The sequence below is a fragment of the Artemia franciscana genome, chromosome 2 (assembly GCF_032884065.1).
Source record: "Artemia franciscana chromosome 2, ASM3288406v1, whole genome shotgun sequence".
NCBI lineage: Eukaryota > Metazoa > Arthropoda > Branchiopoda > Anostraca > Artemiidae > Artemia > Artemia franciscana.
In genome coordinates, this window is record NC_088864.1 from 40,113,953 (window position 1) to 40,137,361 (window position 23,409).

General features: G+C 35.7%; 1 protein-coding gene across 1 annotated transcript in view; it reads right to left on the minus strand.

Moving 5' to 3' along the window:
- The window catches only part of LOC136041516 (soluble guanylate cyclase 88E-like), a 104,456-nt gene that overhangs the window by 20,894 nt on the left and 60,153 nt on the right, over positions 1–23,409 (minus strand). The window contains exons 4-7 of the mRNA XM_065726224.1: positions 22,489–22,654; positions 11,080–11,206; positions 8,012–8,216; positions 1,658–1,804 (exon numbers count right to left, since the gene is read on the minus strand). Of these exons, the coding sequence (XP_065582296.1) occupies positions 1,658–1,804; positions 8,012–8,216; positions 11,080–11,206; positions 22,489–22,654 (645 nt within the window). The remainder of the gene's footprint in view (positions 1–1,657; positions 1,805–8,011; positions 8,217–11,079; positions 11,207–22,488; positions 22,655–23,409) is intronic.

Genomic DNA, 23,409 nt, shown 5'->3' on the forward strand with positions numbered 1-23,409 from the left:
TGTTCGTCGTTTGGTTAAAACACTTCGCTCAGTTTACTCATGCAAGTAATGACAACAAAATGCTTATTATTCTGCACAACCATTCCGCTCATTGCTCAGCTGAAACTTATGATATTTGTATGAAGAAAGGGATTGTTATGGTGTCACTGCTGCCTCATACGTCACATAGGCTTCAGCCTCTGGATGCAATATTTTACTCACCCTTGAAGGCTGCTTACAAAAGGGAACATGATTTTTTCATGAAAACCAGGAACTTGGAAAAAAAAACCTTATATTGTAGCACTGATATTCAATCAGGCCTATTCACCAGTTGCTACCATTGCAAAAGCAACAGGCGGGTTCAAAAACACTGGGATCCATCCTCTTAAACCAGGAGTTTTCATAGATGAAGATTTTTTGTCAGAGGACATCCTCCAGAAGAATCAAGCGTTAACGCCTGATTGTGTGGACAATTCTTTGAAAGCTAACGCAAAGGAAGTTATCACAGAAGTAGACCAATACGAAGTCATGACTGAACAAAACTTAGAATCCTTTGCCCAACTTGAAAAGTTCATATTCAGCCTAAGACATAAATTAATGTGTCTACACAAGAGATTTCTCCTCTACTTGGATGCAGTAGTTGGGCTGATGAACGAAGAAAAGGAGCGAGGCAAAAACAAAATTCTCAGATTTTGACTTCAACACCGACGAAAATCCTACTTCAAGAAAAAAAAAGAAAGCGAGAAGAAAAAGAAACCAAGATCAAGCAAAAGCTAAAAAGGAAAGAAGAAAAGAACCAAAAAACTAAGCAAGTAAAAAAAGAATTTGAAGGAGAAAAGAAAAAGCCTGCTGTTACTGAAAGAAAAAATACAAAAAGTGGTGCAAAAGAAAATGAGCAGGAAACTTTTTGAATCTGACTCTGACACTTCGACTGATGAGGAAAACATTTGCGAAGACGATTCAAAAAGTAAGCTATTTTTGACAAATATGGGTAAAGAAACCTGATTCTATTGAGACACCGGGAAAGATGGGGAAATGAGGTATCGGTGCACTTCCTGTGCATTATGGGCACATCAAGAATGTTCTGGATGGGACACTCCTGATGAGTACTCATTTGACATGTGCTGCAGAAAGTAAAATTGACTTAAAGTACTTAAATCTCATAAGTTAAATGTATTGGCGCTTAAATTTCGTTAGCCTTTTTTAGTACGGAAAGATGTTTGTTTTTTTAATTATTGACTTCTAATTATGTCCATACTTTCAGTTACATTTTTGTAATTTCCTAAATACGAAATTATGTAACGATATAAATATAGCGATTTCAGTTTAACATGTTTATGTCTTTGAAATTTCTCACATTTCTTAATTTACAGCCACTTACATGACATTACTGACTGCCATTACCCTAGAATAGGGGGTAATATTGGTCAAAGCTGATTTTGCAAAACAACTCATAATACCTTTAGGTAAGCCTGATTAAGGCTCAATTTAAGTCTGCAATAGGTAAAATATACTATTTTAGCGATTTAACATGATTACGTTTGAATTTTATGTTTATGATAATTTTTATTCTCATTTTATCTTAGGTGAACACCATTACCCCAGTCTCACCCTACTACATTTTTTTCAGTGTTAGTATATTGAAGTCGATAATAATACAAATTTAAGCTGATATTACCTTGTATACTTTGTGTATTTCCGTAAGCTGGTCGTATACCGAGTACATTGAATTGAGTAGACATACTACTTCCATAGGGGTAATGCGACTGCTTATTTCTGTGAACTGAACAACATCGGAGAACAATATGGTTACGATGTCAAAACTCTAAAATGACAATTGCATTTCATAATGAGAATAACTACAGGTAAATAATACAAAGAAAATTCTAGAAAAAAATTGCCGTCAATGTAGCAAGCAAGTAAGTTTATTTGCAACCCCCAGTAATAAAAAATAAATAAATGCAGAGTAAAGAACAAAAATAATATAACCAACAAGGAAACACAAACGGAAATACAACGCAAATAACACAGCCATGTCCATTGATTACAACGAGCTTTTGGTAACTAGCTGAAACCATTACTCGTAGACCAACCAGGTATCAGGTAAATTTTTATAGTTTTTTGATTGTCGATTCATTGTTCAAAACAATTGAAGAATAAACTGAAGTTTATTTTCATATTCAAGAATTTTGCCTTAGTAAAAATCATGTCTTATATTCTCTGATTCTGATGCGCAAATGTTTTTTGTTATCCTCTTTGCCGTTACTCACCAAGTATCACTCTCGTCTTAAATTACTCCGTAAACTTATAAAATATATCTTCATCTTCTTCGGATGCAACTGGCAGCCCCTGGTAAAATTTTATACTGATTTGACCCCAGATCACACGGTTAGTTGCCCCTAAGGGGCAGACATGACCAGCCTTAGGGACAGCCTACAAAATTTTTGCCGGGTGGAGAACATTGCTGCTGATGAGACCCCCCTAATAGTAGTACATTGGTCCAGCTGAAGAAGTAAATCTCTTAAGCTCTCTACGCCACATATATAGCTCATATCCCCTAAAGTAAGAGTTAGATCAAAACAAGAACACTGTTCGAACCGCCTTGTACGAAACACCTATATAGGAAACTTACTGTTTCTCGGTTTGAAAAACAAGGAACATATTTTGGCTTGAAAATAAAAAAAAAAGGCTGCAACTACGATTTTCTAAATATGTGGCATCTTTTTTTCTCTTTCTCTCCTCAGATAGCTTTGCACTGAAATATCGTAAAGAGTTATTTCATGGCTTATTTTAAAGTAAATTGATGCGTTTAAAAGGCTTTGGTAATCAAAAAAAAATATTTTTTTAAATATAATTGATTTTTTACGAAAGACTGCAGTTTTCTATAACACATGTTATAACTCATGTTATTAACACCAGGAATTTGTCATATCTATGCGCTTTTGTAATTAATAAAAAATATATTTCAAATAAAACCAATATTTTTACGAAGAACCTTTACTAGTATAAGAAGCTTGTAGACATAGTTATGTAAAATGCAGTAACTTTAATGCTGGGGGTTTACCGAAAAAAATCTGATTGGTCAACTGAAACTAGACTAATTCCCGAAAATTTGAAATAATGAGCGATAATTTAATTTTTTTAATTCGAACCAGAAAAAACCTGAAAATTTTTAAATTAGTTTGGTTTTCCAACTGAGATAGACATCCGCGATCACTTGGATTTACCAAGAGTGAGATCTTATTTCAAAGTCGTTGTAGTATGCAATGGTTAAGCGCATGGTAAAGCACTGAGAGTTCAACGAGAAGGGAAATCGGGAGGGTAGTTGAACTCTCAGCTATGCAGGTGCTCCTTTTTTGGAGTAGATGGTTTGTCATAGAGCCTTCCTTTAAGGTGGGACATTAAGGTAGACCTGGTGCTATGAGCACTACAAACACTGAAATTTATAACTGCAAAAAATAACACTTCTTAGATCCATCTAGAAATAGATGACTTGAACCCAGTAATATGAAGCTTACAATATGTAAGAAAAATTGTATTGCCTCTATTTTGATATTTAGTCATTCTAATATAAGTAGCTAGCTGCGTCACCAGACACAAGGAAGGCCAAAATTTTACCACTGATTTGTGCTGCATGGTTTCGTTGTTTTTAACAACACATTGATTTAAAAAACAAAACTTTCATCATCATTATGTTTCATATTACTATGCGACAAACTGGCCTAAATCTAACTCTTTCACAAGCTGATAAAATCAATAAAATTGCGAATTTTTGTGTTAGTGTCTTTGTTTGAAGATTTTCGATATACAAAGCTGGTAATCTAAAGAGATTGAATACGCGTTTTCCATCCCAAATACTAGAAAAGCTTGAGAAGACTAGACCGTCATTTAAATACACTTCTGATCAGCTTCTTGTGATTTAATTACTGCATAACAGAAGGCTTGGTAAAATTGTCGATAAAGCGCTGCTTGCTGCATTAATGCACTATATCCAACACCTGAATTAAGAAACTCCATGAGAAAGGTCAAGGTCTCTATTAGAGTTGTATCCAAGGGCTGGATCCCGTTTCTTCCACAAAAGTTGACCCATTTTTAATGTAAACCCTTTACTGGTGCCTAATCAAGTCCCGTCATCCATCCATGGTAATATCGACTAAGGAAGGAGAATATCCTTGGCGGTAAAGACCTTGCTGGAGACGACGCAAGCGGCTAGGCGTAACGTCTTCGACAATGGATGGTGCAAGATCGGTTTCTTTGGTAGAGACAAAATAAAAATATTATCTGGTAGAAGTATGGGACTACATACTAAAAGCCTCAATAGTAACGGATTTTAGACTTATGTGGTCCAGTTTGGAAAGATCAAAATACCAGTTGCCTGTTCTGTTTTTACTTTTTTAAGACTCTTCAGGGCCAAACTAAATGGGGGAATGCATAGAAGAAATGAGGCTTCGAACTCGTTGCAATTCCGTCTACGAAAAGAAAACTTCTGGATCTGGTTTCCATGAAACAAATGGTTCAACATGAAAATGTTAACTAATTGCAAACAAATCATTTTGTATCGACCAAGATACAAAAGAGTTCATAATTTTGTATATTCAATTTCCATATTTTTCATTATATATTTTCATGATACTGCACCAGTGATATTTGCCACTCCAGGTTCATCTTTTGCAGATAACCACCTATTACCCTGCAACACCAGCTGCCAAACCTTATTTGCGAAATTATTACAAAACTCAGATTTCGATCCTCTCTTTGTATTTATGTAAGCTACTGTGGTTTTATTGTCTGAACACAGTCGAGCATGCATGTCTTTGCTATCCTGAGCAAAACTGTTTGATCCCACATAAACAGCTTTTGTTTCTAAAACATTGATGTCAAATCCCTTTTCTTCTGAGGACCATTTACCTGTGGCCGTTTTCATGGAATATTCACCCACAAATACCCAGCCTAGTCTTGATACATCACCCACAGCCTAGTTTGGATGCATCATCACACACAAATTTTTGTCAACTAACCTAGGCTCAACTGCTTTAGAAGAATGATTGGGAATATCCGACCACTATTGCAGTTCCAAACTTACATCGAATGATAAAGTTAGCTTGGCCGCAAAATTGGCCTGCGCGTGTTTTAGTGCTTGAGCACTCAACGACTCCACTTTCTGGTTAAAGGCCCTAATTTCTGCGATAGTTTGGGAGTCTCGTTCAGCCATTGACGATAACAATAGATCCAAATCCACCACGGATTTGGCTTTGGATGGTGTTTTGGCAACATCCCTGCCAAAAAGAAACTCCGTCACTTTCACTTCAGGAGCACATAAAGCTGATGCTACCATGAGATCTGGACTCACTTCGAATATCGTTGAATGAGGTCTTTTTATACTGAAATCGTAATTGGTGAGGCCAGGCGTGCCAACTGTTAGCTTTTGACGACCTTTTCTTTGATTTCATGATTTTCAAGCTATAGAATCGCATTTGCTGCATCTAAAACATAAAAGGTTGAGTGGACAATAGTCCGTTGCAATTAAAGTGCCTTAGCATCCCTCTGTTTAGCCCTTGATGAGAGAGAAGCCAAAATTTTACTGTTAACCTTGGTAACAACAATCTATCGGTATTCACAGGCCTAGAGTGGCGCTCAAGTAAATCCTTCATCTTTCCTATTTCCAGAGGCTCAGAAATAGCTCTGTTTGAAAATTTGATAAGTTCTTCAGAAGCCTTTTTAAATAGAGTGTCATTTGATGGGCTTTGTTTTAATCTTTTGCCTTTGTGCTTTTTCGGAGAAGCCTTCCGTTTTCTGTCATTTATTTGGTCATGGATTTCTTATGGGGCACGCAGAGCCAGCTTGGGGGGGCTCTAGAGCCTATTTGTGGGCTCCGAAAGCTAGATCTTGCGTTCCTAGAACTAATTTAAGGGCTCCAAGAACCATATTGAGCACAAGTTCGAAACTCGAGGCTCCGAGAGCAAAGATTTGTTTTACGATCACTATGCACTGTTGGGAAGGTTGAAACAAGAACGCCTAGAGTTTCAGCCAATTCTTGGATCGTGGTCGATTCTGGACTAGGAAGCTTTGAAACGACATCCTGAACATTTTTAAGTTTTCTTTCCGGCAGGAAAATACGCATTGATTGCGAATCTAACAGAAAACCCTAAAATTCCATTTATATTTTCTAGTTGAATGACAAACCCTCAATTCTGACAGTGATTTTACTGTTTCATGAATGTTGTTTAGACATAATAATTTTTGTCATTAAAAGAACCACAGACTATTCTCTGTTTTAAAATGGCAGTATTTAACACTTTTGTTTAACTCTTTAAGATTCAGAATAAATCCAGAAGAACCATTTTTCATCGGGACCGTAAAAACGGAAGGAACGTAAAATAATTCCTTTGTTCTGAACTCGGAACTTCAACAATAAAATCTTTATGCAATAAAATATCGACTTCTTTCCTTATAACGGGTGATTCTTCAAAAGTAAAACTTTTGTTCTTTTTTTTCAGAGCTTTCAATGGTGTTTTCTCAAATTTAATCTTATAATCTGAAGGTACAATATTCAAAATATTCAAATCACTGGTTATTGACTGCCTTTTTGAGACAAACATACTAATTCCCACTATTTTAAAGTTATCAGCCAAATTTTGTAACTGGCTAGTGAATTTTACAACAAAATCCAAAAAATTAAGCGCAGGGTATGCCAAAAAGTACATGCCAGCTATTTGCGACCTCATTTCTAGAAACTCTTGAGTTTGGGCATTTCTTGAGGGTTCTGTCTCTGCCTGAATGATCACATTTTTGCCTTCTACGCTTCTCACGATCATATTCGTCATTCATAAAATTATCCAACAAGTCAATCACTATCTTATCATAATACAGTAGAAGCAACGAATATATTTATGCTATGCATCAAAATTACTCATTAGTTAGTTTGGTGGTAATCCAGGCGAAAGCAAATATCAACTGATATTACTCTTGGTCAATTCAAGTGATCACCAATGTCTATCTCAGTTTAACTCCAAAGCATAGCTAAAGAGCTCAGCCTCGGAGTAGAATTAGGAATTATTTTCAAACACTGACAGCACTTCTCTGGTAAACTTCGTTAAGAGACCCTTGGGATGTATATACAAGACGCAGAACGATGATGCAATTCAGCTAGATATGGAAACTGTGAGAATTGCAAGTTCCATTTTCAGAACAGGAATAGCTAGTGGATTTTTTCTTGGATATGCTATTGATATAGATAATTTTTTACGACAGCACGGTTATCTATAAATCCTATTTATATTTTGGTAAAATTCGTCCTGTTTTTAGCAATGACCCCATATTCTACGGAAATTTAGACGCTTTTATTTAACCTTGTTTGTTTAGGTCACAGGTTTAGGTTGAAGATCGAATCTTTCCAAACACCAAAACTTCCAGATATTTTGAAATGAATTTATCACCTACTTCTCCTGATGTGGTTCAATTGAGCTGAAAATTTACATAGGCTGCGCAGTAAGTCCTGTTAAAAGTGGATGAATCTAATAAATTCACATTATTAATTTAGCACTTTTATTGATTTGGTCACAGTACATTAGGTTGAAGATCAAATCTTCAATGATGGATTCCAATAGAAATGAATATTGAAATGCTAAACTTTTAAAGTCTTTGGAAGGTTATAAAATTGCAACAAGTTTTGAAAGTTTTGTACTGAAAATTTACACGAAGGCGAAAAATTGTTAAAAAAAATGTATAAAATAAAGATAAAAAAAATAAAGCTTTTACTTTCATATTTAGTAAAAGGTACTTTTTTTCCTACTACCCAAATAAATTGAAGTTTTTTAAGACTAAAAATGGAAGCGTGAAGAACTTGTCCTTATTACATTTTTTGTAGAGCCTACTGGAATGCCAAAAGATCCAGGTAACTTTTCTAGGAAAGCCCCGGTCCCAAGAAATAATATTCCCAACAAGACTCAAAAACCTTTGAAGCGGACTTCTAAGCAACCCCTTCACTTAATCAAACCATGATCAAACAACTACTTATATAATGCTCACTTACCTGACATGTTTCTAACGGACTTGCACCAAGTCTAAGCCTGTCCGCTACTGACTGTGGTATCATTTGGTATAGTAGCTCATCTGTCCTTTTCATTTCTTCGTCTAATTTTTTCATTGACTCCTGAAGTTTTTGAGATTTTATTCTCTCTTGGTCTAGTAAAAGCTTTAGTTCAACAGACTTCTGAGTTCCTGCCATCATGAGATCCCTATATTTCAACAAAATTAAACTATAGTGAAGCATTGACCTACTACACTCGAGCACATCTGTATTCGAGAACTTCAGACTAATTTTTTTTAGAAGAGTGTTTATGCTTAACTTAATGCCTAATGCAAATACAGCATCATTTATCATAAACAAAGGGTGACAAGTGCCTGATTTCCAACTTGGCGGCACAAACATCAAAAGTTGTTCGGATAATTTTTGAAACTGCTGTTGAATTTTCCCCTGTTGCTGTAAAATTTTACATAAGTGGACAAACTTGTTTTGCCAAAGCTAGATTTTTTTGCTACCAATAGCTTCATAGGCTTACAATTTAGATGCACCATCAATAAATGACAAAGATATCATCCAAAGAAAATACACATCTCATCATGAAGACAGAAGCAACAAGAATATTTAAATAGTCTGTGGATATCGCTGACCCAACAAAGTTCAAACACGTAAGGCGATGACTTGTAGGTGTATCTCTGTTAATATGAATGACATAGGGCAGATCTGATAATATGTCAATAGCCGGCCGGAACTCTAGCTTTTATAGACTAAAACCTCGAATTCACTTCGGAATTGAGATATGTAATTTATCTTACGTAAACCTAAAATTAACCCAAATTCCATATGATGGTTTTATTTCTCCCAAGCTTCTTCAATTGGAGAGGGGTCATTTACCCCTTACTAATTTTTACCCCCCCCCCCCCCGTAGATTTGTAAAATACCTTTTTTGGGGAATGACATCATATGTGTGTAATTTTGCTGCCTCACTTCCTCTTTTTTATTCTTTACTACATTCTAATGAAGAAAAAGCCGAAGGTTTTTTTTCTGTGTCTGATATATAATTAAAAATTTTATGTTAAATTTCGTAAAAGGTCAATCTCTTGGATGGGAGAAACTTAAAACCTAAGACGATCAGGAATAAAGTCTTATAGTAACTCAAACTTAAAAAGAGCAGAAATTATTATCAATGAAGAAATGAAACCCAAAATGAACAAAATTACAAATAAGTAATCGTATTGAACATAAAGATAAAACATACTGCTTTGGATAAATAAATAAATCCTAGAAACAAACAAATTAAATGAATAATTAAGTAAACCTTCGAGCGAACAGAAATGGTTCGAAACAGGAGCAGGGTGTTGCCGCCTAAACGACTTAATGGCTACAACGTCATTTGTCCTTTACTGAAAAATATTTGAATTTTGAACAGTGTGTAATTTATTTGTCGTAAAATCAACAATAACACAAAAAAAATAATATTACGAGGCTAATCAAGTCTTATAAATAAGAGAAATATTGTTCCCCCTCCCTCTCAACCCCTCGAAACGAATTAAGTGGCGTTTGTATTTTATTGAAACCGATATGCATTTTGAACAGCTCGGTTCTTATTTGACAAAACATAGAGAAAGAGATAGAAAAAGATCGCCATGATAATCAAGATGACTGAATAATGGTACTAATTCCTGTATATTTTAGTAATTTTGAACTTTCAGTGTTATAATAAGAGAGAGAAAACGTCAAAAGTGTTTTTTAGTCTTCAGTAAAGAAAACCTAGCCTTTTGAAGGTTTAGAGGGCTGTAGCCCTACTACTTTCTGTGGCAGTTTCTATTCGTTTTAGGTTCGACTTGCCTGTTCATTTTAATATCCATTTATTCTAGGATTTATTTATTCATCTGTAGAAGCATATTTATCTTTATGTTACAAAATATAATTAGGTCATCTCTGACTTCTCCTCCAAGTTGAACTCTGATGTCTAAATGCTCCCCCCGCCCAAAATGCCATGAAATAATTGTAGATACGTCATTTTGATATCCGGACAATGCACAGTGTCATTTTATTTACCTTACTACTTTACTGTGCATAGATTGTAGGTCCCATGGGAGCTTTCAATGCAAAAAAAAATGAATTGAAGGATCCATGACAAAGATTGTGTAGCCCTTGCCCCTCCCCTCCCCCAGAGAAAGATTTAAAGTTACCTTATTTTAGCCTTCCCTTTCTTTCCCCAACAATACCTGAAAGCTCCAAATTCGTCCTCAAGTCGTCACAGAGATATCACAGATACACTATTTCGAAGATCTGGATACACAGTGTCTTTTCCTCTACCTCCCCGTCTCTCTGAGTCTGAACTTGAGATCCATTTCACCCCCTCCAACACTTTTTGAAAGTCTTAACTTGACCCAATAGCAATTCCCAAGACTTCGAAGATAATTTGAAAACTCGTCTTTGGCTTATTTAGTGTCTTTTTATTGACTCGAGCAATTTTTTTCAGGCAATAAATTTTCTACGCTTTCTTCCGTGTTTGGGTCCCCTCAGCCCAAGCATTTAATGAAATTAGCTTCGATCCAGTCCTAAGAAAAAATTCCTTTTGTGGGCCGAATTTTTCTTGTGGGGGGGGGGGGCAAGTCACAGAGTTTGTTTTTCTTGCTTTGGATTTTCTTGCCCAAGAACGGCTGTAAGTTGCCAATTGACCAGCGATGAACATTTTGAAAGCACCTACTCCACCCACTCCTTCAGTAAGATATTTGATTATTCTGACCCAGATAAGGGTCCCTGAAAGTTTTAGGTCAATAATAAACCTACTATCAAACAAGCCCCCCTTTACTTTGTAAGAAAATATGTTTAAACAATTGGTGATTTGCATCATCTATGGGCCCTGCCACAGTGGCTATGAGGGTCTACAAAAACCTAAGAAAATGGAATCCTTGTTTAAGTTGAAGAAAGAAAGACAAAGGGCTTAATTGTCAAAAGTTTGACAACTTTAAAATCTGATAAAATAACTTTTTTCAAAATTCAAAACAAGTTCAGCTTCCTCGGGGTTACATTATTTTGGCCCAAAAATGGAATTCATAGCTAGTTACCGTGAAAAGTCGTGCATGGATAGGTCGTTTATGAATAGTCCTGAATCTGTAAGGGCGTCTAGGTCAGGCATGACAGGTGAGGCGAGATAGATAATCCTATTCCATTCACTTAAGTAGAGCATTTGACCTAAGGGAGATAGAAGATTTTAAAAAATGTTCATTCAATACAACAAATAACAAGCTACAGAAAGTACGTGTTCCAAAACCTCTTGTGATTGGTAGATTTTGGTAAAAAAAATTATAAAAAGGTACTACGTCTTTTACCTAGTGGAAAATTTGTAGAGGTACTACGGCTTTTACCTTCAGTAAATAAAAAAAAACTTTAAGAAAAAGAAGTTCTTTAAAGAAAAGTAAACGCCATTACGTTAAACTTAAGATCTGAAGAAATAGAAATCTACAATAAATCAAATTTAAAATCACCAGAAATTATTATTAAGGAATACGTAAAATCCAAAACGAACAGAAGTTAAATAAACAATCATAGCAAAAAAACATACAACAGGTACTAATACAAATGAATAAATAATACTTAAAACGGGTAAAGTTTAAATTGAATGTACAACTCAAGCTTAAAACGAACAAATACATTTTGCTACCGAAGCATTAATGAAACCCATAACGAACAGAAATTTAATAAACAATCATAGCAAACAAACATACAATAGGTACTAACATAAATGAATAAATAACTCTTAAAACAAGTGAAACTTAATTGAATATACAAATCAAGCTTGAAACGAACAAAAGTCACTACAAACAAGAGTTTGGGGTTTGCCTCCTTCTCTTGCTGTAAAAGTCTAAAACGTACTGCGTCGTCGGCGCTTTATTTAACGTCATTAATATTTGATATGTTATGATATTAATTGCTGAAAGCTCACTAGCTCAAGGTTTTATTCCACTCAGGACCGGATTTAAAACTTTGACACTTCTAGGTCTATGCGTTTTTGCCACTCTGTCTTTGCAAGATTTTCGGGAAAATCCCAAAAAATGGGGATTAGTGAAAGCCGCAGGGCCTAGCAGGCCTATTGGTAATTCCTGGTCTGGTTTCACTGCAATTTTTATTTTATTTTCAATGTTTGTAATAAGTACAAAAGAAAATATTTGAAATAAAATTCGTTTTAGTAAAGTGCCAAGTACGCAGCAGGCCGTATGCTTTTACCGTTAGGGAAACGGACAGAGCCAAACTCTCGTTGGTAGTGACGAATATAGCTGTCTTGAATATTTTGAAAAAAGCTAATAGAATTAAACTGGGTTTCCATGGTTTTTGGACTAAATATCGTTAAAAAGTTTTTTTTAGGTGCAGGGGGGTGGCGGTTGTGCCATGGAGAAAGGGCCAGAGGTCAGCTCTCATGATTTTTGTAATGAAATATCTGTAGTAAGTTTTTCGGGTGGGGGGGGGGGTCGGGCCTTGAAGAGAGGTTAGCTCTCATGATTTATCATCGATATGTTTCTGAGGGGAGGGATATTGGGCTATGGAGGACCAGGGGTCAGCTCCCATAAGCTTTGGAATGTGTTATTGTTAATAAGTTTTTGTTTTTTGGTGGGTATGGGCTCAGGCCACGGAGCACCAGGGGTGAGCTGCCATAATTTTTGGAATGAAATATCGTTCATAATTTTGTTGAGTGGGGGCGGGGTTCGATCTTTTTCGATCTTTGAACTATTTTAATAACCCTCGCACAAGAACCTTACTTGCCCCCGGGGCATAATATACAACACTTGCCCACGGGCTCTGGGGGTTATGTTGACGCTGGAGTTTTTGTTATCTGATCTTTCGACTTATTTTAACAAAATAGTTCCCTTAAAAATTCGATCGGATGGCTTTGGTGTTAAGTGAGCAGGAGATCTAGTTACCCTCCAGTCCCTTGCGGTTCTTAAAAAGGGAACTAGAGCTTTCAATGACCCCACTAGGAGCTAGACCCCACAGTTTTTGTTTTGTGATCTTTGGACTATTTCAAACAAACTAGTAATCTCAAACTTTTGATCGGATTGCTATTGGCGAAAAGAGGGTGTAGATGTTCTAAGGCAGAGATGCCCTTCGACTCGTAAAAAGGAAACTATAACTCTGAATTTCCAATCAGATGAGCCACCTCTGAAGTTTATGTGACCACCCCTTACATAAGAACCTTATGTGCCCCTGGGGCATTTTCTAAAACACTTGTCCAGCTGCTCTGGGGGATTTGTATCTACCCCGGAGTTTTGGTGTCTGATGTTTCAACTATTTTTAACAAAATGGCTATCTAAAAATTTTTACCGGATGGGTTGGGGGAAAGAAGAGCATGGGGGCTAGTTACCCGCCGATACCTATTGAATCTTAAAAAAGCGAACTAAAGCTTTCAATTTCCAATTAAATGAGCCCTCTCTGAAGTTTGTATTAGCATCCCTACTATACGAACCATATACGTCCCCGGGGAAAAACTTACAGCGCCTGGCCTCATTCAATGTGGGGTTGTATCGACCCCAGAGTTTTGTTATCTAATCTTTGAGCTATTTTTACCAAAATGACTACCTCAAAAATGTTTGCCGGATCCATTTGAGAAATAATGCGTGGGGGGGGCTATTCGTCCTTTGATTACTTTTGACTCTTAAAAAGGGCACTAGAATTTCCGATTTCCAATCGAAAGATTCCTTTTTGAAGTTTATACGACCAACCCTTTTATATGAATTGGCTCTGGGAAAAAAATAAGTAATAATAAAATATTGGAGCCGTATGGCCTTTACTATAGGCAACGCTATAGCGTTGCCTCTGATAAGTACTCCGGATACTAGTACCAATATTAGCATCCATATTATTATTTACACTGCTACACGATTTAAGAAAAAAGGACAGACATTAAAAACCCTTATATGAAAGTGACCTTTAAAAAATATCGTCATTCAATCTAAATTGAATGACGAGATAGGGGCTGATAACCCCTACGCCTTCAAGACTAGTACATAATCTGCACATAATTGAATTCAAATTTCGTTTTAAATGTTTCATTTTTTCTTTCTTTCATGAATGACAATTTATCAAAATTTTAAGAAATATGTATCGATATATGTCAATTAAACTGACAATCCAAGGTCATTTTTTTCAGTAAATTGCAAATTATGTTCTAGTCTTGAGAAGGCATGGAGTTTATCAGCCCTACTCATGTTAATTTTTGTTCGTTTTGAGTTGACTCTGCTATTTATTATAATTTCTGTTCGTTTTGAGTTTCTTTTATTTACTGATTGTGATTTGTGGTAGTTTTGCACGTTAAAGGTTATTTTGCTTTAGTTTTGCTCATTTTGACGTAACGTAGCTCTTTAATTTTCTTTGAAAAACTTCTTTTGTTGAAAAAGTTTTGAAAAATAATTATAAGTAAAGACCGTGGAGACAATGAAAATTTTAAAGTAGAATATGGCGTTTTTTCACAGTTGAAAAAAGTTTTGAAGAATAGGAACATAACTCCGCAAACCAAGACTACGATATTGGAAGCTACAGTGATGACAGTGGTCAAATATGGTTCTGAAGCATGGGCGCTCTGAAAAACAGAGGAAGATCTGCCAGAAGTTTTCCAAAGAAATTGACTACGGATTATTTTGGATACCCGGCTGACTAACCGTATTTCAAACAAAAGGCTGCTCGAAAAGTGTGGTTCAATCCCACTTTCTAGGACTGTAATGAAAGAATGGTTGAGATGGCTAGGGCACATTCTGCGGATGAAGAATGACAGATTACCGAAGGTTGTCCTATTCAGCCAACCTTCTAGGGCTAAACAGAAAGCAGATTGTCCGCAGTTGGGGAGGGAGTAGGGGTCGCAAAGAAAGATTTAAGAGAAATGGGAACTTCCTGGGAGGGTGTAAAGAGGGGAACTCTGCGTAGCTGAGTCAGCCTGAAGGGGGCTAGGTGATTTATATATATATATATATATATATATATATATATATATATATATATATATATATATATATATATATATATATATATATATATATATATATATACTAGCTGTTGGGGTGGCGCTTCGCGCCACCCCAACACCTAGTTGGTGGGGCGCTTCGCGCCCCCCAAGCCCCCCCCGCGCGCGTAAGTCGTTACGCGCCATATTAGTTACGCGCCATTGTAGCTGTGTCCCACCTGTGAATAGAGATAGATATAAATATATATTTTTAACTACGTAAAACATGCGAATATACAACATTCTTCGCTGTCCCATTGTCTGTGCATATAAATAGCATTTATATTTATATGTCTGTGCATATACAAAGCCTTATGTACTAATAATGACGTCATATGCAAACGCTCTTTTTACAAACAAACAAACATGCATACACACAACTCGCTTCGCGCCACCCCAACACCTAGTTGGTGGGGCGCTTCGCGCCCCCCCAAGCCCCCCCCCGCGCGCGTAAGTCGTTACGCGCGAATATACAACATTCTTCGCTGTCCCATTGTCTGTGTATATAAATAGCATTTATATTCCCTGTGTCCCGGTCGTCATTTGTGTCCTAGTGTCCTAGTTTGTATTTTCTCTTTGAGTGTCCCGGTCGTCATTTATATTCCCAGTGTCCCGGTTGTCATTTGTGTCCCGGTCTGTAATTTCTATTCAAACAATCCCTGTGTCTCAGTCGTCAATTAAATGACGACAACTAATTTCATGACGTCAGCCGACACAGAAACATGACGTCACCTGATCCACAGACAGACAGCCAACTTATTTTTATATATATACTAGCTGTTGGGGTGGCGCTTCGCGCCACCCCAACACCTAGTTGGTGGGGGCGCTTCGCGCCCCCCCCCCCCCCAAGCCCCCCCGCGCGCGTAAGTCGTTACGCGCCATAATAGTTACGCGCCATAATAGTTACGCGCCATTGTAGTTGTGTCCCTATGTCCCACCTGTGAATATAGATATATATATATATATATATATATATATATATATATATATATATATATATATATATATATATATATATATATATATATATATATATATATGGTTTTAACTACGTAAAACTTGCGAATATACAACATTCTTTGCTGTCCCATTGTCTTTGCATATAAATAGATTGTCAGGTTTACCGACTCTTGAACATGCAACATATAATGGTCCATGGGAAAACAATCTGTATTCAGATCTATACCTCATGATTCTAATGATTGCCCTTGAGCTTTGTTGATGGTGATTGCTAATCGACCATTCCCTGTCCCGGTGTCCCGGTCGTCATTTACATCCCCCTGTTTCCCCCGGTGTCCCCGTTGTAGTTGTGTCCCTGTGTCCCGGTCGTCATTTATATTCCCTGTGTCCCGGTCGTCATTTGTATCCCGGTGTCCCGGTCTGTATATACATTCGTTTTTTAGTTTTGTTTTTCTCCTTTATTTTTTTCCTTTTTTTTTCTTTTTTAGCTTATTTAGATTTTTAGATTTATTAGTTTTTTTATTAGTTTTTAGTTTTTTTTTCTTTTTAGTTTTTTTGTCCCGGTCGTCATTTATATCCCCCTGTTTCCCCCGGTGTCCCCGTTGTAGTTGTGTCCCTGTGTCCCGGTCGTCATTTATATTCCCTGTGTCCCGGTCGTCATTTGTATCCCGGTGTACCGGTCTGTATATACATTCGTTTTTTAGTTTTGTTTTTCTCCTTTATTTTTTTCCTTTTTTTTTCTTTTTTAGTTTATTTAGATTCTTAGATTTTTTAGTTTTTTTATTAGTTTTTAGTTTTTTTTTCTTTTTAGTTTTTTTGTAGTTTTTACCTTCTTTTTAGTTTTGTTAATTTTTTTTTTTACTTATGTCCTGGTCGTCATTTATACTCCCTGTGTCCCGGTGCTTTGTTGATTGCTAATCGAACATTCCTTTTGTCCTGGTCGCTTTCTCTTTGAGTGTCGTCATTTATTTGTTTTCTTTTTTAGTTCTTTTAGTTTTTACCTTTTTTAGTTTTTTTTAGTTTTTTAGATGAAAATTTTTTTTAGTTTTTTCCTTTTTTTCTTTTTAGTTTTTTATTGGTTTTTACCTTTATGTTAGCTTATTTTTCAGTTTTTTCCTTTTTTTTAGTTTTTTTTTATTTTTTTTAGTTTTTTACTTTTTGTAGTTTTTGCCTTTTTTTAGTTTTTTTAGTTTTTTAGCTTTTTTATTTTTTTTATTAGTTTTTAGTTTTTTTTGTAGTTTTTGCCTTTTTTTAGTTTTTTCAGTTTTGACGTCACCTGATCCAGTTTTTTCAGGTGACGTCACCTGATCCACGATCCACAGATCCACAGACAACTTATTTTTATATATATAGATAGTTTTTTTTTTTACTTATGTCCTGGTCGTCATTTATACTCCCTGTGTCCCGGTGCTTTGTTGATTGCTAATCGAACATTCCTTTTGTCCTGGTCGCTTTCTCTTTGAGTTTCGTCATTTATTTTTTTATTTTTTAGTTCTTTTAGTTTTTACCTTTTTTAGTTTTTTTTAGTTTTTTAGATGAAAATTTTTTTTAGTTTTTTTCCTTTTTTTCTTTTTAGTTTTTTATTGGTTTTTACCTTTATTTTAGCTTATTTTTCAGTTTTTTCCTTTTTTTAGTTTTTTTTTATTTTTTATTTTTTTTAGTTTTTTACCTTTTTTTAGTTTTTTTAGTTTTTTTAGTTTTTTAGCTTTTTTACTTTTTTTATTAGTTTTTAGTTTTTTTTTGTAGTTTTTGCCTTTTTTTAGTTTTTTCAGTTTTTTTTTTAGTTTTTTATTGGTTTTTACCTTTATTTTAGCTTATTTTTCAGTTTTTTCCTTTTATTTTAGTTTTTTTTTAGTTTTTAGTTTTTTTAGTTTTTTACATTTTTTTAGTTTTTTTAGTTTTTTTAGTTTTTTAGCTTTTTTATTTTTTTTTATTAGTTTTTAGTTTTTTTGTAGTTTTTGCCTTTTTTTAGTTTTTTTAGTTTTTTAGCTTTTTTATTAGTTTTTAGTTTTTTTTGTAGTTTTTGCCTTTTTTTAGTTTTTTTAGTTTTTTAGCTTTTTTATTTTTTTTATTAGTTTTTAGTTTTTTTTGTAGTTTTTGCCTTTTTTTAGTTTTTTCAGTTTTGACGTCACCTGATCCAGAGTTTTCAGGTGACGTCACCTGATCCACACATCCACAGACAGACAGACAACTTATTTTTATATATATAGAAGATAGATAGATAGATAGATAGATAGAAGATATATCTATATATATAAAAATAAGTTGTCTGTCTGTGTGTCTGTCTGTGGATCAGGTGACGTTATGTTTCTGTGTTGACTGACGTCATGAAATTAGTTGTCGTCATTTTTGCTTTGACGGTGACGTCATTCAAGATATTTAAGACATATGTTCACGTAGAAATCTATTAATGTTTAAGTTTACAATGACTGATGAACTTACCATGGCAAAAGCCGATGAAGATGCTCAAAGAGTCTATGCCAAAAAACTTGCTGCTGATAGAGAAAGTCAGAAAAGAAAGCGTGCCGAGGAATCAAAAGAACAGCAAGGAAACAGGCTTGAGGCTAAAGAACGCAAAACCGCGCAGTTAGATGAAGATCCACCTGGACAGCGAGAGTCAAAACATATCAAAACTGAAAATGATAGCGATGATGATTGGGTTTGGGATTTTGACTTGGATAAGGTCATCAATGCCTACCAGATTCTAGTTAAAAAACAAAGGTTCGGGGATATGTATTTCATAGTGAAGCCAGTCAGTCGACTGCCAACCTACCATCTTCAAAGATACCACGATAGGAAGACTCTACACCGTTCACACCAATCAAAATGAATGCTTCTTTCTACGCCTGCTTTTGGTTAATGTACCCGGTCCGACATCCTTTGAGTATTTGAGAACTGTAAACGGTACTATACATGACACTTACCGTAGTGCATGCCAAGCTCTGAATTTATTGGAGAATGACCAACACTGGGATAACTGCATCAATGACGCGTGCGAAACGTCAACCCCAAGTCAAATTCGTGCATTGTTTGGCATCATTTTAACAACTTGCTCTCCATCAGCTCCTACAGAGTTATGGGAAAAATATAAGTCAAAAATGTCCGAATATATACTCCATCGAAAACAGTTAGAGACGTCAGATATGACTTTTGATTTTACATCAGAAATTTATAACTACACTTTCGTTATTATAGAAGATTTGTGCTTACGTATGGCAAACAAACCTCTTCAGGATTTGGGAATGCCTTCACCTAACCGTATCGCTGCTGTTTCGACATGTGTAGAATTGGATCGTGAACAAAGTTACAGTACGAGTGATCTATTGTCGTATGTACAAAATAACATTTCCAAGTTAACGTCGGAACAAAAAGACATTTATGATACGATAATGGCACACAAAAAATCGCCCGAGGCTCTGGATCAATGCTTGAAAGATTTGAGAGGGAAGTCGAAACCCTTTGGCAGCATATCAATATTGCTTGCGGGAGATTTCAGGTAAACATTACCTATAATACCCAGATCAACTCCTGCAGACGAAATGAATGCTTGCCTGAAAAATTCTAATTTATGGGCACACGTAAAAATATTAAAATTAACTACAAATATGCGTGTCCGATTGCAAAACGATGACTCTGGTCAAACATTTTCAGATCAAATGCTGGCAATTGGAAACGGAAAGTTCCAAGTAGACTCAATTTCAGGACGTATACAACTACCTGCTGACTTCTGTAATTTAGTGACGTCCAAAAATGAATTGATTGAAAAAGTATTTCCGAATATTCTAAAAAATTATAAAAATAATAAATGGCTAAGTGAAAGAGCGATTCTCGCACCCAAAAATATAGACGTCCAAGAAATCAACAATATTGTTTTGACCAAGATTCGAGACCAGGCAGTCCTTTAAAAGTCAGTCGACACAGTTTTGGAATCAAATGAAGCGGTTAATTATCCATCTGAATTTTTAAATTTTATAGATCTTTCAGGGTTTCCACCACACGTGCTACAACTAAAAATAGGCGTACCAATAATACTTTTAAGAAATATCAACCCACCAAAGCTTTGCAATGGCACGCGACTTGCCGTAAAAAAAAACAATGGAAAACCTAATAGAGGCCACAATTTTGACAGGGCCTTTTGAGGGTGAGACTGTTCTTATTCCTCGCATTCCCATGATTCCAACGGATCTGCCTTTTCAATTTAAAAGATTGCAATTCCCAATTCGATTAGCATTTGCAATCACCATTAACAAAGCTCAAGGTCAATCATTAGAAAAATGTGGTATAGATCTTAATACTGATTGTTTTTCTTATGGACGATTGTACGTTACATGTTTGAGGGTCGGTAAACCTGACAATCTATTTATATGCAGCGACAATTGGACAACGAAGAATGTTGTATATTCGCAAGTTTTACGCAGTTAATTTGTATTGTATCTATCTATCTATCTATCTATATAAAAACGAGTTGTGTGTATGCATGTTTGTTTGTTTGTAAAAAGAGCGTTTGCATATGACGTCATTATTAGTACATACGGCTTTGTATATGCACAGACAATGGGAAAGTCAAGAATGTTGTATATTCGCAATTTTTACGTAGTTTAACTCCTGCAGACGAAATGAATGCTTGCCTGAAAAATTCTAACTTATGGGCACACGTACAAATATTAAAATTAACTACAAATATGCGTGTCCGATTGCAAAACGATGACTCTGGTCAAACATTTTCAGATCAGTTGCTGGCAATTGGAAACGGAAAGCTCCCAGGAGTGGGAAAGCCAAGAATGTTGTATATTCGCAATTTTTACGTAGTTTGAAACACATATATAAATCTATCTATATTCACAGGTGGGACACAGGGACACAACTACAATGGCGCGTAACTAATATGGCGCGTAACGACTTACGCGCGCGGGGGGGGCTTGGGGGGCGCGAAGCGCCCCACCAACTAGGTGTTGGGGTGGCGCGAAAAGACATTAAATTGCGGAAAAAGCAAAAAACTGGTAATTGCAAAATATTTGTATATATTTTAACAAGGGGTTACAACGATCGAAAAAGTAAAACCAAAAATTTGAAGCTTAGTAGAAATCGCAGTTAGGATTTGGACTGGCTTTAATAAGGAAATATCTTTGAAAAGAAAAGACACGAAATATATATACGAAAAGATAGCAATATATAGAAGGCTAACGCGTGCCAAGTGCCGGGGCCCAGTAACTGGTAATTGCAAAAACATTTGTATATATTTTAACCAGGGATTATAACAAATCAAAAACCTTGAAAAAGAAGACCAAAACTCTGAAGCTTAGTAGATATTGTTGTTAGAAATCGAACTTTATTTATTTTTATTATTTAAGAATTAACGACGCTTAGAAATCAAACTTGCTTTAATAATCAAATAAATTTGAAACGACTGCAATATGAAAAGATAGCAAATTTTCTCAAATTGTCTACGGTTAGAAGACAGCGACAATGAGAACCCATACATAAAAGCCTGCCACATGCCGAGTGCTGGGGCATGGTGGCGAATGTAGCATGAGTTCTTGTTGGGCAAAGATTATTTGCCCAACAAATTGTAGAAAAAGTAGAACTAATTAAAAAGAAACTACGCGCATCTAAGTTATCAAAGAACTACTCTGCAATATCGCATGAACAAAAATGGGTTTTGGGAAGAGGGAATTGAATATTCTTTTTAAAAACAAAAAGTGATTGTAGTGTAACCGGCTCAGTCCCATGCATTTTTTGTTGCCCCCCGTTCAAAATTTTGAGATTATCCTTTTATTCAAAATAATCGAGAATTGCAGCAAATACCTCAGTGGATGACTTGAATCGCGCAGCCCCTGGGGCAATGGGCGTAAGTTATACTAATTACCTATTGCTTACCCATAGGTTTTGCAATGGAAAGGAGAGGAGGGGGCATGTTTTTTAGCTTGTTCCTGATTACCTTGAAACTTTCATACATTATTCTCTGGGCTAGAAAATTTTATGTTTTGTTGGGAAGAGGAGGCTTGGAAATGGACAACAAGCCTTTAGCTCCTTATTAGTTGTATTTTGAGCAAGGTTGTACGGACTGTTCATTAGCTCAAATTTCATAGAGATTTCCAAAAGTAAACTTTAAAAACGACAAACGTACCTGAGTAAATCTAAAGACACTATGTGCACCTGGCTTTTCAAATTATTTTCACTATCTTGCGAATGGTTTTAGGGATAAAGTCAAAATGATAAGGTGGTTTGTGAAAGTAGAAGGGGTCAACTAAATTTTAAATTTTATCTTGTGGGAGGGATAAATTGAGCGACACGTGTGTTCATAAATCGAGCGATTCGATAAGTGTATTCAGTTTGTTGAAATAATATGTCAGCAACATCTTGGTCCTCTAATCCAGACTAAATAATATTTTTGCACTATAAGCTCCTATGGGATTTGTAATTTATGTGCAACTAAGTAGGGAGATGAATCATTACACATTATTTGTTGCCAGGTGTTGAAAATGGCGTAAAATTCTAATTTAATAAATCCTAAATTTAAGTGTACCTTTTAGATGAACAGGTCGGTTGCCTTTTGAATGCACAATTTCCTTGCTAAACGGCATGATTTCCCCATTGCTTAATCTCGATTGCTTTCCCGAGGAGCCTCTCCTGAGCTCTTCAACAGCAGCTTGAGATATTAATTCAAAAATATTGTTTCTTCTGGCTAAAATCTGAAAATTATCCAATTTTGAGAATGGAATAACTTTTTGCGGTTTTCAGAGTATTTTGTTTGGCGTACATTCTATATTTATTCGTATTTCTGGCAATTTTTTTTTTAATTCCTCCTCCTCCCAACGGCCCTGCCTCAAAGACCACACCAAGGTCTTCTGCTAATGATTTTGGCCCTGAGTAATTAGCATTAGCGATGTTATGCAACTAGTTGAAGAAGATCTATTGTATTTTGGTATTTATGCCTGAGAGCCTTGAGCGAAAAAGAGTAATCAGCGGCTGATATTAGAGGAATAACCTCTTAGCGGTGTGGTTTTGCTTAAAAGAATTTACAATTTATAATGCCGGGTTTTAAATGATTTGGTAAAGTCAAAGCATTCGGTGACAAGCAGTCAGTGGTCGGTGGGAGACCTGTGCCCATAGTAACTGGAGATTTAGAAAAATAAATCTTTAAGAAAACAGATAAATGAATTAATCTAATTTGCATGCTAATTTCGCATTTATAAAAAACATTAGGATTAAAATTACCCATCCTAAGTTATTAAGACTGGAAAAATTGCTTCATTTTTAATAAGAGGGGGGGGGGGGTAAGAGCTTGAAAAGGAATGTGACATTAATGAAGAGTGCACAAAAAACTTCAAATTTCTCAGGGCTTACGAGCGAAGTTCTGGGGTTTCTACCTTATAATATAAAAGTGTCTGGTTTCTCCTAGAAGAATGCTCACAAATGTCCGTCTAGTAACTTTTTCGTGGACGAT